General features: G+C 40.7%; 1 protein-coding gene across 2 annotated transcripts in view; it reads right to left on the bottom strand.

Annotated features, from left to right (window-relative positions):
• GRID2 (glutamate ionotropic receptor delta type subunit 2) overlaps window positions 1–17,319 on the bottom strand; it is a 716,446-nt gene extending 699,127 nt beyond the window's left edge. Inside the window, exon 1 of one of the 2 annotated variants that reach the window (XR_011849003.1) lies at window positions 16,368–17,319. Coding sequence is in view for 1 of the 2 variants with exons in the window: in XM_072117803.1 (XP_071973904.1) it covers window positions 16,368–16,467 (100 nt within the window). In the remaining variant the exon portion in view is untranslated. The remainder of the gene's footprint in view (window positions 1–16,367) is intronic. The other variant, XM_072117803.1, reaches the window with a different exon arrangement.
• Window positions 17,320–18,711: the final 1,392 nt, after the last annotated feature.

Here is an 18,711-nt window from a genome sequence, read left to right as displayed (position 1 = left end):
GGGGCTCCGTGACAATGTCATGTTGGATTACGGAAGTACGTCCAGGGAGGTCAGAGAACACGTCCGTGTTCCGACTAATGAACTCCTTGGCCTCTTGAGCCTGTTTAGGGGAAAGGCTGTCAGCAATGCGCACTGTGGCAGCCGCTTCCCCGGGAACAGTTGGAGGTACTGGTTTCCCTTCCCCTAAACATACCGGCTGCGGGGTGCTCCCAACGCAGGTCTCCCTATCTCTCCAAGGCTTTAGCAAATTGACATGGTAGACCTGCTCTGGCTTCCGCCGCCCTGGCTGATGTACCTTGTAATTTACATTGCTTACTTTTTCCAGAATTTCGTAAGGGCCTTGCCACCTTGCGAGGAACTTACTGTCTACCGTTGGTACTAAAACCAAGACTCTGTCTCCTGGGTTAAAGCTCCGTACCTTAGCTACTCTATTGTCGACCTGACTCTGGGCTCGCTGAGCCGCCTCCATATGTTCCCTGACAAGGGGCAACACGGTCTCCATCCGCTCCTGCATCTTAGTGACATATTCAATGACACTCTTATGCGGAGTGGGCTGTTGCTCCCATGCCTCTTTGGCCACGTCCAGCAAACCTCGGGGATGTCTGCCATATAGTAATTCAAAGGGCGAGAACCCAGTAGAGGCCTGGGGCACCTCTCGCACTGCGAACATAAGATAGGGCAGAAGCAGATCCCAGTCCCTTCCATCCTTGGACACTGCTCTTTTCAGCATATTTTTCAAAGTTTGATTAAATCTCTCCACCAGGCCGTCTGTTTGGGGGTGGTAAACTGAAGTCCTTAACTGTTTAATCCCCAGCAACTTGCAGAGTTCCTTCATGACCTTCGACATGAAGGGAGTCCCCTGGTCTGTCAGAATCTCCTTAGGTATCCCAACCCTTGAAAACATCTCCATTAACTCCTTAGCTATAAGTTTGGCAGAGGTATGACGCAGTGGCACTGCTTCTGGATACCGGGTTGCGTAGTCAAGGACAACTAAAATATGTTGGTGACCCCTAGCAGATTTAGGTACTGGACCCACAAGGTCCATGGCAATTCTCTCAAAAGGTACCTCGATAATTGGGAGGGGTACTAGGGGACTGCGGAAGTGCTGCTGGGGGCTAGTTATTTGACAGGTCGGACAGGACTTACAAAACTCTTCCACCTCTTTGAACACACTGGGCCAGTAAAATCGCTGCAGTATACGGTCCTGGGTTTTCTGCGGCCCAAGGTGTCCACCTAAAACATGTTGGTGAGCAAGATCCAGTACCATCCTACGATATGCCTGAGGCACTATTAATTGTTCAACATTCTCACCCCGTAGTTGGGTGACCCGATACAGTAAATTATGGTGAACCACAAAACGAGGAAAAACTGCCTCAGCTCCTGGTTGTTGTGGCTCACCTTCAACCATTAACACATTCCCCCAGGCTCGGGACAGAGTCTGGTCCCGGAGTTGCGCCGTACCAAAATTATCACCAGAGACGTTTAAGTCTGACAATTCAGGGCCTGGCGGCAAGTCCTCTACTTCCCCAACCATTACATTCATTGGTAGTGTCTCCCCATCATCCACCGAAGTGGCGGTCACCCCTACCGCTGGCCCTTCCGCCTCGGGTTCCCAAGGTTCTGGTTCTAGGTCTGGAACATGACCTTCAGCTATTGCTCTCCCTGACCCCTGGGGACTGACATGCAGTAACGATGGCCATAGTGCAGAGAATAATGGAAAGTCTCTTCCTATAATTAGGTCATAGGGCAGATTTGATGCTACTGCCACCTCGTGGACTTTCCTCCCAGCAGGTGTTTTTATGACCACCAGTGCGGTTGGATAATCTTTTAAGTCTCCATGAATACACAATACTCGAACCTTGCGACTAGTGAACTGAGAGGGTAGCGCCAGGGTATCCCGTACTATGGTCACTAGGCTCCCTGAGTCAAGTAGTGCATTAGCCCTGCACCCATCAACGGACACTGGGCACATGGGAGGTGCCCTATCTGCATCCAGGACGTCAGCGGTACATACAGGCCGTGCATAGAAGGAAGTACGGTGAGCGTACCCACAGTCCATAGGTTCGGAGGCCAAGGGGCAATTTGCAGCCACATGTCCCAGGACATGACAGCGCCAACAGCGGAGTGTGGGGACCTCACGAATCTTTGTGGAACGTTGTTTGGACATCGTTGGGGAGCTACTCCCAGCAGAAGGTCGGGGCTTTTCCTCAGTCACTGCAAGTGGGGGTGAGGGACGGGGTGGCTTACGTGTAGGGGTACAGTCCCGCACAAAGTCCTGGGTGGCTATGTAACGTTCCACCAGACCAACCAGCTGGTCTAAATTACCTGGGTCACCTTGACCTACCCAGCGCTGAATGGCAACCGGCAGAGTGCGCACAAAACGGTCTACCACCACCCTCTCCACTATTTGGGCTGGGGTTAAAGTCTCAGGCTGAAGCCACCTTTTTACCAGGTGCAGTAGGTCATAAGCTTGAGACCTGGCAGCTCGGGATTCCACAAACCCCCACTGATATACACGTTGGGCCCGCACATAAACATTGACCCCCATGCGTGCCAGGATCTCACCTTTCAACTTCTTGTAGTCCAGGGCATCCTCCTGAGTGAGGTCAAAATATGCCTTTAACGCATCGCCAGTCAGGAACGGGGCCACCACTTCAGCCCACTGGTCAGGCTGCAGCCCCTCACGCTCTGCCGTTCTCTCGAACACCGCCAGGAAGGCCTCTACGTCATCCTCCGCTGTCAGCTTTCTCAGCGCAGTTCGGACTCTCTCTCTGGCCGCAGGCTGTAGCTGGGTCACCACTGTTGGAGTCTCACGCAGCGCCTTTATTTGTTGTAGCAGTAAGTCGTTAGTCTGTTGCTGGGCCTGCATAGCCTCAGAGTGTGCCATCTGCTGCTGAACATTAGCTTGCACAAGTTGTTTAATCAGCTCCTCCATCTTGTCCGGTGATGCTAGCTGAAACTTTGCAGGTTTAATCCACGACATGCAATGGTGCCCAGAAAAAAAAAAAAAAAAAAAAAGAACTCCGGTTTTGCACCACCCTCACTGCGTTTTGCCCGCTCCAAGCCACCAGTTGTGGGGTATTGCTCAGGTATAAGCTAGGTAGCGGTCGCAGACAGAGGGAAAGAGACAGTTCTCAGTTCAGTTCAGTGTTTATTCACACCACAAAACAAATGGAACAAAAATCCAGCATTGTCTTCATGCTTGTTTAAAACATAAACATACAGACCAGGCTTGGCCTTCTCACCCAGTAGCAGGGTCTTCACAAATAGTCCAAATTGTTGGTGTATGTTCACACCTTGCAGAAGCTGCTGCATAGCACTTAGTCCATTTAAAGTCCAAAACAGCCAACCTGTCCTCCTAGACAGGACACGTGTTTGCTCTTGGAACAAGCTTCTCCCTCTGAGACTAGAGCTCACTCCACTCTCTTGTGCACACTTCCAGCTGAGCTTTGTTAGCTGGAACACCCTGAAAACCCGGTTTGGACCGGTGCTTGAAGTTTGGTCCGGTGCTTGATTTCAGCTTGCTGCATTACTCTGAGCAACACAAGCTGAGAGGATAATACCTCCCATCCAGCAACAAACCCCTGACTGTGTCACAAGGGGTATTCCTGGAATATGAATGTCTGATACAAAAACCCATAATGCTACAAATAAATTTTGTAATTAATCTTAATTTTGTAATTAATCACAAAATGGATAGTTTATTTTATGATTCACAAACTGTTATGGGCTTTCTAAAGTATGCAGAGTTATCACCAAGATGGTCCCCACTGGAAACTACAAGTCTCATGATCTCATAGTTCTCAGTAACAGCTCCTCCCACATAGTAATGATGTGTTCAATTACCATTACTGCACATTACCACACTGAGATGGGTTTCATCCTAACACTGGCAATACTGGATGCACTGTAAGCAACCTACTGCAGCCAAACATAGTGGTGATTACATGATTTGCACAGGTAGCTGCAGGACACGTGATGTGGACATGTGACATCTTCTGTCCAAATCAACAGACTGATTACATTTTAATACTTCATTACAGTTTATGTCAATAGCATTCTTCTGCTGAGGGGAGCAAAAGTTCCATAAAAATTGCACCTGAATTTGTCACTGGCACCTAGAAACACAATTTTAGATTCATACGAAAGAAGAGAAAAAAAATATGTGCCAGGGATCCAGAGTTATGACTCCTAGAATCCAGGATGTATCTCATACATCCTCAGCCATAATGTTGACATTTGAGATACGTCTTTTGCAGGGAAAGGTTGAATTTTATGCAAGTCTAGAACTAGGTGAAATTTTTAAAGAGGTTGCTTTGAAGAGTTTAATTATCAATGTCTATTACATAAACCCATTGCCTATGACTGTACTTTCATAATGTTACCGGTCTACAAATGTCTATGTCACACATAGGTGATACAATTATGAAAATAACTTTGCCCATTGCTTATTCTTGAAAAATATGACAAACACATCTATGGAAAATTGAAACAGATAAAAGCCAGTTGGTAAATATCTTGGATTAAACATGGTTTGCAAAACGACAATGGGCCTTGTTAAACCAGCATAATTATGGAAATAATTCCTTTTTAAGTTGTTGATGATTTCCACATTGAAAAATACTTCTCTAGGGAATCTAATTTCTCTCAAGACATTGTCTAAAAGAAAAATCCAAACAGCTTCCCAAGCCTCTTAATGATGTACACCTGAAAGATATTATTGAATGATATGTCAGGGGAGTCATCATTAAGAAACAATGTAATTAATTCTGTAGAGGCATATTGTTTGGGATGTCATCACTTCCCCCTAACAGAAGTTGACAAGACATCAGTTAAGTTGTAAAAACATGCACTGTGCAGTAATAATAGTAAGTAATGACCGAGCTATAATAAAATACACAATTTGCCAATCCCTATGCTCACACATATTTGCATAATGTAATAAAAATTATCCTAATGACCAAAAAATCTAACTTTGCACAATTATGAGGAGATTTGCTCCACAAGCATTCATTATATATAAAACTGATTATTTTTTTTAACCACATTGGTAGTTTCTTGGCTTCTACTAGATGCCATGAATTAAAAATACTATTTTATGGCAATGTTTACCCAAACCATTTCTATGGACTATTAGTCTTTGGCTTTTCCTGTACTAATCTAATTGTTCTCCTAACAACTTTTAGTACACAACGTTTGGCCTTGTTTCTAGCCCATAATCAAATAAATGCTGTTTTATTGAACTGTTGTAATATAAGACCCATTATTATATATTTATGACTATTATACCATTAACTACCATATTTATTCATGTATTTCGATTAGTTTTATTAGTATATTTAGTAATATTTAGTAATATTTGGATATTTTGTTATCAGCATCGGACTGTGGAAATTAGGGTCTACAAAATGCATTGTTTTATGTATAGCACAGACATAAAATAGTGTGAACATACCTTTAAATTATTACAGTCCAGTATTTCTTTAGGTCCCATTGCCACTGTTACATAAAATCCAGCCCTACACATGTAGCCTCCCTTTAAAAACATTTATGAATGAATTTGTCAATGTAAAAGGTCTCTGGATACTGCAGTAAGGTGCCAGTATTGCATAGAGCATGTGAAATCTCTTTCTTCATTGATATTTTATGGCATCACTAAACATCTACAGTAAGGGTCAGAAAAATAAACAGTACCTCTGTTTTAATTACGGTACTTCAAGAGCTAATTGGAAAAACCTATTTTGAGTAAAGGGATGAGATTAGGACTGTGGGTTTACTTGCCTTGCTCATTAAATGGTGCTATTAAATAAAGACCCTACTGAACACTCTGTAAACTGCAAACAACTTTGGTTATCCGACAACCATCAAAATCAATGTACATTGAACAACACCTCTGAAGCTGTCCACCTCCTACCCTAAAAAAAGTTGCTGCCTATTTTAAGTTTGCCAAAGGCCATCTAGATTTCCCGCAGTGATGAGGTGAAAGTGGATGGTTTTAGGAAAGGTTGTGGACACTAGTGGAATTGAGAAACAGAATAGTCATTAAATAATAATAAAACAATATGGGGCACATTTACTAAGAACAGGGCAAACTGCACTAAATGTAGTTTGCCTGTGTAGTGTGTGCCAGATTCTTCATTGATCTTGCGGCCTCTGCACTGCCCCAACAGAGAGCACCAATTTTTTTGTGCAAACGTGTAAAGTCCAACAGAAAACTGGAGCACAGCCCTTAGCAAATGTGCCCCAATATGTTTAATCCAATAAAACTAATGTTGTATAAATCATTTATTTTTTTGGATTAAACATAAATGTTTTATTGTATTCTGTATCTTACTTCTGTTAGTGCCCACAACCTTTTTGTTAAACAATTTTTTACCCTCAGTTTTGGGGTCACGTGAAAGAACAATGAATTACTAGAACCAAAGGAGTCTACACAATCTTCCTAAAGATGGTGATGAGTCTAGTTGCCCATGTGGTGTTGTGCTGAGGCATAATGCAATTCACTTTTGTTTCATTTATTTTTGCAGTGGTAAGCAAAGTAATAAAAACCCCTCTATAATATCAATTACTTTTTCTAACTCAAACAATACAGGAATGTAATGTACCGTAGCTCCATAATACAGCAGGTATACAGAATCATATTGTATGGCATACTGTATGGCAGTGATGGAGAACCTTTTAGAGATTGAGTGCCCAAAATGAGACCCAAGACACAATAGCTTTTCCCAAAGTGCCAACACAGCAATTTAGGCAGTAACAAACTTATTGCTACCAGAATGTTTGAGCTCCAATTCCACCCTGTCCACACCTTCTTACTCTTTGGACAGGACCATGCAGCACAGGATGGGTCACTTTAAAATAGCAGGTCACTACTATTGGACTGCCTGAGACTGCAGGAAGGTGCCATGTCAGGCAAACTCTGTGCCTGGGAGACAGCCCGTGTGCCCACAGAGGTGTCCGAGTGCCATCTCTGGCACCAGTGCCATAGGTTCACCACCACTGCTGTATGGCATAAAATATCATCCCTTGTTTTTTTATCATTGTGTTGTTATCCGATAAGGAACATACTGCTCCCAATATAAAGCTTGTTTTTCAGCCATGGCCCCATAGCTAGCATATGCTATTTTCTATTGTGGTACATAGACATCAGCCAACTACACAGGCATGACCATGAACAGTTTGCATATCATATACTCACCAAGCATTTGTTATTGTATTGAACATACATTAATGACCCGCATTATGCATTTTTCTAGCAACAAAAGCTCAGGATAATTCACAAGTGCATTTGTATGCGCTTCCTCAAGCACCATTAAATAGGAATCTCACAGGACTTGATGAGGGGCATACAAGAACAATTGTTTAGAGGGTAATGGTAGAACAAGGCATCCATATGCACAAGTTTTAGGAAGGAAAATTATTCTATAAAGGAACTGGTTAAATTAATATGCAAAAACTACATTTAAGGAAACTACATTTGTAATGTTAAGAGATATCACCTCCATGTATTTAATACAAATGTTATGCATTAATCAGATCTTTGTTGCATGTTTTCACATTTAGACAGACACTGTCAGCAGGCCACAGGTCTATTTAAATATATGAGGTCAAAATACAGTTCACCTGTAATTAGTTTCAAATATCGGTGGAGTAACTCAACTCTTACCACATACATTTTTTTAGACATTGGTTTTTCCAAATGAAGCAATAATTCTGCAACCTCTTTCATATAATTCTGTTTAATATTATCCCCTTTTTTATGTTTCATTTTTTTAAATTGAGGTTTCTTATAATATAGACTTAGAAAAGCGAGTAAAATGTCATCCTCAGATACATATAATAAAAAGACAACTGTGCAGGGGCCCACCAAGTTAATTTAGCAAAGAAATAAGCTTAGAAGTGGATCAGTATGGTCATTTATATCACAATAGACAGAAAAATATAATGGAACATAAAACTTAGGATGGCTAGGATATATTCAAAGGTGAACATATGAGGTCCATATCAAATGGGAAAAGGGGGGTAAAAGAGGTTCTAGGACTCTAAAGCTTTTAAAGATTGAGTGCCCAAACTACAGCCAAAAAACCCACTTACTGTATTTATCACATAGTGCTGAGTCAGTAATTTACTGTTTTTTCTAAATTTTCAATCATATTGGCCTCTGGAAGAAACCAAGAGCAGAGGGGAAATTTGATTATCTTTGTATCTTCACTCCAGGGTTCCCTTGAACAGTAATAATCATGGGGCATGAGCTCCAATGATCATCTAGCCCTTTCCATACCACCTTGTTCCTCTTGCAGTACCGGGAAACCCAGGAAGTGTTGCTATGTATATACACATACACACACACATACACACGCTTGAAAAAGGCTCCAAGCGAGCCGAAACGTTGCTGTACTTTGCTGTACCTTAAAACATGGAATAAAACAGAACCCACTATATACACCTCATACCGGATGTTTTGGAGTGCTGCCTTTTTTCCTCTACTCTACACATACACTCGTATATATGAAGGGAGGCCCAGCCAAAAGTTTGCTATGGGGCCCACTGCTTGAGTACTCAATCAACCTGTCTGGCAAACTCTATACAGGGTGCCCACAGAGTTGACTCTGAGGGCCACCTCTGAGTGACAAAGGTTTGCCACAACTGTTCTAGGACTATGGCAAAGGTGAGGAGTTTGACAGCTAGTTTGACAGCTAGACCCAGGCCTAATAGTAGCAATGCAATTTGAGGGGTCCTTGAGAGCAAGCAATCCAAGAAGTGAATCCAATAATTGGAAAATGAAGGTACAGTAGGATGCTATTAGAGCAATTCCAGCAGAGATGGAGTATTGTTCCTCTCCCTCCACATCCCCTTGAGCAGTGATTAGTCACGGTTCAGAAACCAGTGTTGGAAAACTTTCATAGACAACTCTATATCGGGACTTCTTTATATTGACTTTTAAGTCAGGCCAGAGAGATATGTTTTTAGGTTTGGTTTAATACTTTTAGTGGATTTAAAAAACATGTGGAAAAGTTTGCAATAATACCCATGCGATAAATGGAGAAGAGGGGAGAGCATATATGAGAAACTTGCTATTTGGCAAGGAGACCTACTGCTGTAGCTGTGTAATGGGAACAATCCCCAGTTACCTGTGTATGCCATTGTTTGTATAGTCTTCTAGAGAAATAGGAATAGAATAGGGAAGGTGTGGAGGGCCTTCCAGCAGTTTGGCTAATGCCATGGGGGATAAATGATGAAGAAGGGAAACACCCCAAAGGGCAGCTAACAGTAAGCTATATATTCTAAACCCTCTTCCAAGGTTCTCCGCAATATGCATTCAGGGGTTGAGATGTTTTGTGAATGCCCAGCAAAAGGCTTGATAGCCATGCAGTATCCCTTTATGTCTGGGAATCGGAGGTCATTTACACTCTTTATTATTAGTTTTGCTAATATCTGTTTAACAAGGTGAGGGTTTTTACCTTTCCATATGAACTTGGTGACTAAGGCTTGGGCTTTAGAAATGAAGGTGGCTGGAATCTTGAAAGTGGCTATTCTTACTAGCCAGGTTAATTCAGTTTTTTTTGTAGAGATACACATGTGTATGTTAGGCTAGTGATAAGGGGTACCTAGTTGTGAGTGTATAGGGATTTGTAGGAAGCACTAGGTAATGTAATACCTAGGTACAGCACTGACTTTGAATGTCCAAAATTTCATGCACTGCCATTACATACCTCAGAGGAATTCCTATTTTTCCTGAAGCAAGCATACTGTCTAGATTGGCATTTATTTGTAATAAAAGAATTTACAAATAACCTCCATTGCCGATTCCAAGGAGCTCCCTGGCTATTCCAAAGTCCAAATACCATAATCAGCAAATAGCAACACTGTATCCTTCTGTTTCCTGTCACAACTCCAAAGATGTCTGGGTTCAGTCTGAAATGGGTTTTCCCACAAAAGAAAATTCTCACTTCTCAATCCTCTAGTCATGTGTACACAATAAAGATCATTTTAGCCCCTTACTTTACAATGTTGCTCAGTGTTATTGCTGTTATAGATCCTATCGCTCCCTAGGCTAGTCAGTGTAAAATGTGTGGCGGGGACTCTCTAAGCAGACACATTATGATCAATCTAGTTCTGTGGTGTGACAAAGTAGTTATATTATTAGGGTACAGGTGTATATACACTTTCATCTGTCTTCTGACATTGATCTGTCTCATCTCTCTCTCTATGTGTCAGTACAGAGATGATGAGAGGCATGAGATGCCTCTCACAGATATGTGCCTGCCTCTACCTTCCCCCATATCACTTATCTGCTTGTAGGTTGTAGTTTGCAGCTTCTCTTTCCTCACCATGTGCTGTTTGCTGGCAGGATGTCAGTGGGTGTCTGTAAGCTCAGTGCTAGACTCTGGTGGGGAGACAGAAATCTCCACTCCACGGCTGTTGCACAGGAATCCAAGATGATGAAGTCAGAAGTTACAGGGTGATGTCTAGGGACAACTGAAATTGTGTACGCCAGGACTGATAGACACAGGTTGGACATATATTTGTGAAATGCTGCATTTTTGTTAATAACAGTGAATTAGAGAATGTGTTATTTTGTTGTCTTTAGTACATAAAAGAAAATTGTCTTCATGGGAATAGCCCTTTAATATCTGGGCCAGATGTTCAATTTATAATATAAAAACTAAAGGGTAAAGGGGAGAGCCTTGGTGTGTGCCAATGATGAAATGAGCCTAATAGTGCTCAACTGGCAAACACTTTGGCCAAAAGTTGAAGAATAAACAGCTTTGGTAGATCTAAGAATGGTACCTCCTAATCTGATAGCTTTGAGGGCCTACAAGGTGTAAGGCTAATTGATGCAGTCAAATGCCTTCTTAGCGTACAGTGTGATCAGCATGAAACATATTTTCTGGTGTGACTGGAGTAGGTTCACAACCATTCTGATTAATTTTATTTCTCTAATAGTGTGTGAATAAATTGTTAACTAGGTTTTACTAAGTTTATTCCTTGTGGAAAGGATGAGTCTCTATAGAGCGGCACCTTGTTCTCTTCCTGGCAAAGTGGACGGACCTGTTTCACAACTGTGTGACGTCATAGCGTATGTGTGTGGACAGGGCACATTGACATGCCTCTATCCGCTTTGCCAGGAGGAGAAGAAGACATTGCCATAGGGAAATAAGTATAGAGTACTTAATTAATGAAATATCCAGGGCTCTGCTGTGGACATTCATTAATGAAGGGGGGGACACTGCTGTGGACATTTCTTTAATGAGGAGAGGCTGCGGCTGGACATTTCGTTAGTTATGGAAGGAGCTGTACTGCTGGATAATTTACAAGTGAGGGGAGGCTTCTAGACATTTTTTTAGCGAGGGGAGGCTGCAGGTAGACATTTTACTCGTGAGTGTAGGCTGCTACTGGACATTTTATTAGTGAGGGGAGGCTGCTGGACATTTTATTATGAAGGTGTCATAAATTGTCATGAAGGTGGCAGTGTTTGTTTAAGTTTTTGCCCTGAGACATCTGCATGCTTCAAAAACTACAAATGTCTGTCTAAAGTTGCTAGTTCACCTTCATGTTATACCTCTTGTCTAATTATATTCAGTGTGAACACACATGTGAATCAATTATTTATGCTTATGTCAAATTTTCAGCAAAAATTCTTCTTACCAGACCAATTCAAATAAATATTGGTTGTGAAATACATCATTTATAGAAATAATTGTATATATTAAAATGCAATATTTTACAATAGTCACATAAAGGAATGTTTTGCTAGCTTCCTCTATTTACATCTATCTATCCATCCATCTACATGGGTTTACCTAAAAGGGAAAAAAGAGTAAATATTGGTGCCACATTAAAGATGTTCTGTGAAAAGACAGCAGTGATCAGATGAGCTGCAGTCTCTTCCCTTTCTCCCATGCGCATTGCCATACATTGCTTGGTGTCTGTGACTGGTATTACAGCTCAGCCTTTTTTACTTGAAGGGGACTGATTTAAAATCAGAACACTAGCTAAAAGAACATAATGTTCTGGACAGAAAAGCAAGGCAGCAGTTACAACTTCAGGAAACCATTAAGAGTCCGACACCCCTGCAAAATGCCTGCCTGAAGTGGGTGTCACTTCTGCTTTACATGACAAGATGTCACATAACACTCATTCAGGGCATGATATGAGTGCAACTCAGTCTGAATTTGATTGCCAATACTAGAAATAGCTGGTCAATATCAAAAACCAGGAAAACCCATTTAAGACTGTATTCTATCATAGCAAGCATAAGAATATCAAACATAGCTTGCTTAGTATCCCATCTAACAGGCAAACCCGCAATCTGTGCAATGGTGACAACCAGTTGTCAATTCACTTTATAATTCCATGGAAGAATAACAGGCGAGCGTGGGTTCTATTTGGTCCACAATTTTATTTGTTTCTTTAAAGATTAGGAAAATACAAATGCACATATTGGATTGGAGCATTTGGAAGAGGTTTGATATTTTTGATAAGTAGTAAAAGAGAAGAAGTTAACTGGCACTACTTTATAGGAGCATCAGTGCATTTCAATAATGTGGTGGGTCATGCCAAGGCACTGTGCAGACTGTTGTAGTGCTTCCGACTGATGTATGAAGATCCACCATAAAAGAGAAAGGAGCAGAACTCACATACCTGTGATCCAGTTCCAAAAAAGCTTGTTATCTCTAGGACTGCAACTAAACATGTCTTTGCACAACTAAATAAAGGAACTGAATCGCGGATGTGAGTACCCCCTCCTCTTATGGTTGATTTCTCTTTTATAGATGCCCTAAGTTCTTGCTGTTGACTTCCAGTTTTACAAAAAAAAAATTGAAAATGGCATAAATACAATAACCTCCTGAAGGACAGACATGGTATGTGAGGCTCATTACTGATGGCAGTCCTATTTGTAACCAATCCAATCAAATTAGCAAAGACAGAATGGCATTTGCTGTCTTTGCTCTGTTTTTGACGTTGTGAACTACAACAGAGCTGATGATTTTTGCTGCAGTAAGGGAGTACTGGCTATCTCCTGTATTGTCATTTATTTGAAAGAAAAAGAATGACTTTTTAAACTTGTGCTTTTAGTTTACATCTATTTTTTTTCATAATGACTACCACAAAAAAATGCTAATAGTTTTTGAAGTTAATGGCAACATTTACTCCTTAGTAAGGTAATTGACTTTTGTTTTACATCTTTTCTCTTCTTTTTTAAATTGACAAAATACTTTAGGTTTTTGGGATGGAGGTTGGACCATGGTCTGACTGGTATGAATTATAGCTCATATCTATGTCTACAGTAGATTATTTTTCTCCAAATGTTGATGCCAGTGTCATTTTTGAGTAAGACCAATGTATGTAATATCAGTGTGTGTAATTTAAGTCAGTTTGTATACTTATAAATATAAGAAGTCGTAACCAAATTTATTAAAACAACCAAGAAAGTCTGTAAATGGCAAACTGGAATTCACAGACTGCCTCTCCTACAGGAGGTTTCAGGTCTCTATGCATTCTATAAGTGAACACCGCAATGAGAAATGCCTTCAAATGCCACTAAATCCCAATTTAATTAAATCTTCGGGCAATCACCAGTTGCATATGAACAAATGACAGAGGGGGAGTGATATTTGAAAAAAAAAACTTAGGTAGCATGACTTATCTTAGTCTCTACTGCATTTGTGCTTCATAAATCAGAGGGGTTTTTTTTGTAAATGGCCTCATAAAGTACAAGACCATTTCCATTCTACTCACGGCTTCTCTGCTCTTCATACAGCATGCAGATCATTAGGAAACTACGAAGCAATCAAGTAATGTGAGTCTGATGAAATTACTCTATCAATGTATTGGGCTTCTCCCCACCCCCATACACCCACTCCTCACATTCACAACAATAAGAAAAAAGGTCTAATATAACAATCTTTCCCATGATAAATTGGGACTTTAAGAGAGATCTGAGATGTTTTTTTATATGGTAGATACCTCCACAAATCTTATACATGTGAGGAATATGTGGAAGCTAATATTGTATTAAACCTTTTTATTAAGCCATCATATATATTGTATGATTGATATGAAGAACTCTGGAGATTGAAGATTACTGAAGTATGTAGGTATCTTTGATGTTGTACTATTGATTTATCATTGATATTACCATGTCAGTTTTCTGGTAGTGATCTATTGAAGCCTTTAAAAATGCATCCTATTCTGATGAAAGTTCTTAATATAAAGGTACCAGTTTTCTGCACTTGGGAAACACTGCACATTATTGGAATCTGGATGAGCGAGCTTTTGACAGGCACATGGACTCTAATAGAAATCAATGGCTGGTATATACTTTGCATGGGTTGTATACCCTGCTCTGGTTTAATTACAAATCAGTTAATCCTATTATAGTACTAAGATGGAAAAGCTTTGATAATATCTTAGTCTATTTTTATAACTTTCAAACTTTACAATTTCAGATGCTGAGCAAATGAGATTTTTTTGCACTACTTTTGTGATGATACATTGACAGCATTCTAATTATAAATGATTATACGCTACGTGCAACAATTATCAATCTACCAGTTTCATGGCAACATAAAGTACTCCATAAAAAGAGCTAATCCCCTTGTCAAATGCACTAATTGTGATTCAAGTTAAATTAATTGTCTGGGAAGTAGCTTCATTGTTTCACTATGTGTGGTCACATGTTGTAAAGATGCAGATACTGGAAACAATATCCTAATAATTGCTTATCTATTTTTATAAAGACAAAACCAAGCACAGTTGGGAGAAGACTAATGCATAGCCTATACAATCCTAGCAACATCTCACAATCCTGGAATTTCAGTAAGTATACTGTATTGTATTCCTTAATATGTTACAAGTTATCGATTGGCTAGAATGACCTCATTCCGACTATTTCCTAATATTTGAGTCCCTTTCACAGCATTACAATTCAATAAATCACATAACCAAGATTTATACATCCCTTGGCACTTTCTCAGTAGGTGATATTTGACCCTGAGTCATGGTCAGGGACATTTTTAATGACCTACTCTAGGTAATGCATTGCTGTTGTTGACCCTGAAGAGACTATAAAACAACTTATACAAGTCCAAAATATGGCAGCAATAGTCAAAGCATACGACAATATTAATTGGCACATTACGCTCATCCAGATTTTTCTCTTTCTTTCCTTGAATACACTCATTAATGAAGGTTATATAACTAAATGATCTACTAGCCAAGCAAAAGGTAATTGCCAACAACCTAGATGTGCAAGCTGAATTCCTTTTATTTCAACCATGTGTATTTAAAGTTCTGCGTCCCGGATGACATTTTGGCTAGATGCTGATGCCAGATTTACCTCCGCTAAGTTTCCAAAAAAAAAGAGTTACATGATCTGAACACAGGGTGGAGGAGAATAACGCTTATGTTCTTGCTGTAGTGATCTCCTCCTGCCCACTCCCTTTCTAAGGGGCCCTGCGTGTTCAGATTATAGATTACCAGCCAGTGCTGGTGGTGTAAAGAAATCAGTGCAGTTTATCTCCAGTACTGCTGTACATTCTCCTCTCCTACCGCACATGGCACTTACAGAATAAAAGCCTCCACCAGGACCAGTCACATAAAATACACTGTCCTATGTATGAGATAAATTACAGAAAAGAAGTGCATGAAATATGGTGGGGATATTGCTATTTTCATATTTTTTCTCAGAAAGGCTCCCTTCATCCTTGCTGCCAATAGGTGGGGCCCTCAAGCTTTTGGCTACTAACTGGTTCCTCTAAGAGGAAATCCACACACATCTCAAGCTTCACATTTTCTCTCTCTCTCTTTCTGTCTGTCTGCAAGGGTTTGTGTCCCACAAAGGCTGATCACTGCAGCCCAGGCACATGAATGCAGCCTTTTGTAAGCATCCCTCAGCCTCACTATAGCTTAGAACAGGAGGTCTCCAGGCAGCATGGGATGATGTGAGCAGCACTAGATCCCACAGTACATCTCACTCAATCACACCTGTCACAAGGACAACTCTTCAAACAGAGGCTGGCAGTCAGTGGAGTAATACAGAACATGCCACAGAATATTGATGTGTCCATGCTGTAACATATACATGATTATAGGAGACTTTGCTGAAAGGATTAACCCTTGCAGATTGGGAAAAATAGCTGTAATGCAGAGACACCTGTATGATCAACAGATTCTATCATAGCCCATATTAATACCTTTAAGGTGGTTGTAGACTAGGGCAAATGCAACAAGATTTCACATTAATGGTAACATACAAAACATTACCAACACTATGTCTATGTATCTAAATATATGAATCTATTTATTCAAAGTTACTGCAAGGCATTACTGCTAAGGAATAGAAATGATGCAAGAAATCTTACCAATGTGGATGATTGAGTCTGATCTGGAGTCTGCTCTTGTTCTGTCCCAGGATAAAGCCCAGAAGACGGACAGACAGATCATAGCATGCAAAATGTCCATCTTCTCAATGACTGTGGACCACAAATCAGATCTTCATAGGGAGACTAGTAGCAGCGTGGATAGTTAGAGAGATCTCACAAGAGTTTAATCCCAGTGTTTCTACAGGGTTAAAGATGGAGGCATTGAGGTTAGAAACCAGGTTAGATCAAATAGGCAAAAGTCTAGGGACAAGTTGAATATGAATAATTCCCTTCAAGCAAATCCAAACAATATATTTGATCCTCAGACTAAAATACCCATTAAGCATCCAGAGCTGTGCATCAAAATGATCTCACATGCACCAGTGAAAATCCTCCATCTAGCCGCATATACTAGAGCAGACAAACTGCAGAAAATGACAATAATCCTTCAGGATCCTAGTGCAGATCTGGCTCACAGAAAGCCTTTTAGATGATCAGGGAGGAAGAACATACAGGATTGCCGGCTGCAGCCTTCTCTTCATACATCCTCTTCTATTGAGCAATGTGTGACAAATGTGCATGGGAATATCTCAGCATCCAGCTGCAAAAGTAAGGAGCTGCTGCTCTGTGAATACTGAGCTTCCCGGTGGATATGCACTAGGATGGAGAGGGAATCCTGCTAGCATCCAGATGAAGTCAGAGCTTTATCCTCAAACAGGTTGAGCCTGCAGTTTAAGATGCCTTGGGATGAGGGAAAGCTGTCTGGTGGGAAGCAATGCTGGATAACACAACGCTCCCTGTTCCCAGCTCCAGCAGCAGCCAGCACGTTGCCTAGAAATGAATCACCTAGGAGAAGGATGGGAAATACAGAGAGGAGATAAGAGGACCATCAAAGCCAGGGAGAGAGGCAGAAACTGAGAGCTGGAGAGGCATCTAGCTCCTCCTTCCTGTCCCTATCTGCAATACAAGGGGAGAAGAGACACAGCTCCCAAGTTCTCACTTGGCCTTTGGAGACAGAGGAGGGGAAAGCAATATTTCAAGCATAACTGATCCACAATGTATAACTGGACGTGTACAAATACACCCTGGACCAAGGCTCGATACCATGATGCTACTTCCCTGTGCAGAATACAAGACATAAAACATACACGTTAATTTATATGCAATCTGCTAAGTCTGGAAATACAATTGTTTCATTTCCTGAAACATTACACAGATAATATATAAACATATAACTATTTTTCTTTGTTTGTGTCAATAAAGCTCATCCAGCAGCACACATATAGTGGTCTAACTTTCTTATATGGATGATTTGTAGTCTTGGGTACTGCAACTGCAGGGGGCAGTGTTGTTTATCTAAGCATGTCCTTAGAATTTCTAATATTGGCATAAAATGTGTTCACACATAGCAGATTCCTTGCAAAAAATCCTGTGTCCAGCTTCATGGAAATATTTATGCAGCCTGACCAATGAAGCAAAATTCAATACATATGTAAACATACCCTTAAATATGCATTTTGTAAATGTTGCATCTACTTTTTCAGCTATGGATTTGTCCCTTAAATTGGTTCCATAAAAAAATATTATCATGGGGAGCATCATGCAAATGACAGCCACATTTTTTTAGCATGAGTTATCAAAATTAGTGCAACTTTTTGTGACTCGGATACACGGACCAGTTTTCATGGACAGATTCATTGGTCAGTAGAAACAATTGCAGCACATACAGTCTGATTCTTGGCATCAGTTACACTCATATGCATGCAGCCTGATTTAGCACACATGACAGATTTGATGGTAAAATATCATGTACATGCTAAACAAAATAGATACCGCATATGAACAAAATTTTATTTCATTATTATAACAGTTCAAGTAATGATATAGAGATCATTTGTAGAGCTGTTGTGAATTAACACAGACTTACTATAGGGATTTGATTAATTTAAGTGTAATCCTGCTTCTAGAAAGAAAAGGGTTAAATTCAGCTAAATCAGATTTCTAGCCGCAGCTTGAGAACATCTAAACATGCCTGGAAGCAGCAGTTTAAGATATTGAGATCTCTTTGTGTACCATGATGGTCATGACCTTGCAGCCATCCTGACAAAAGAGGTTTCTTTGATTCTTCACTAATGATAAGAGGACCCATTAAAAATCTGTGGGTCAAGATACCGAACCCCGACCTTAACCCCCACCAGCAACACCTGTCATCAGTGCTTGCAACATTTTCACCTGTTTTAACTCATGCCATCACACGCCATTTTGGGAAGGGTCGCCGCTCTCGGGGATGTCATCTGTGAGCGACAATGCTCCCCAAAATGGTGGGGCATTGCTACTGTTGGCA

The sequence above is a fragment of the Engystomops pustulosus genome, chromosome 1 (assembly GCF_040894005.1).
Source record: "Engystomops pustulosus chromosome 1, aEngPut4.maternal, whole genome shotgun sequence".
Taxonomy (NCBI): domain Eukaryota; kingdom Metazoa; phylum Chordata; class Amphibia; order Anura; family Leptodactylidae; genus Engystomops; species Engystomops pustulosus.
Note: the sequence above shows the minus strand (reverse complement) of the source record. Positions and strands in the feature narration are given on the sequence as shown.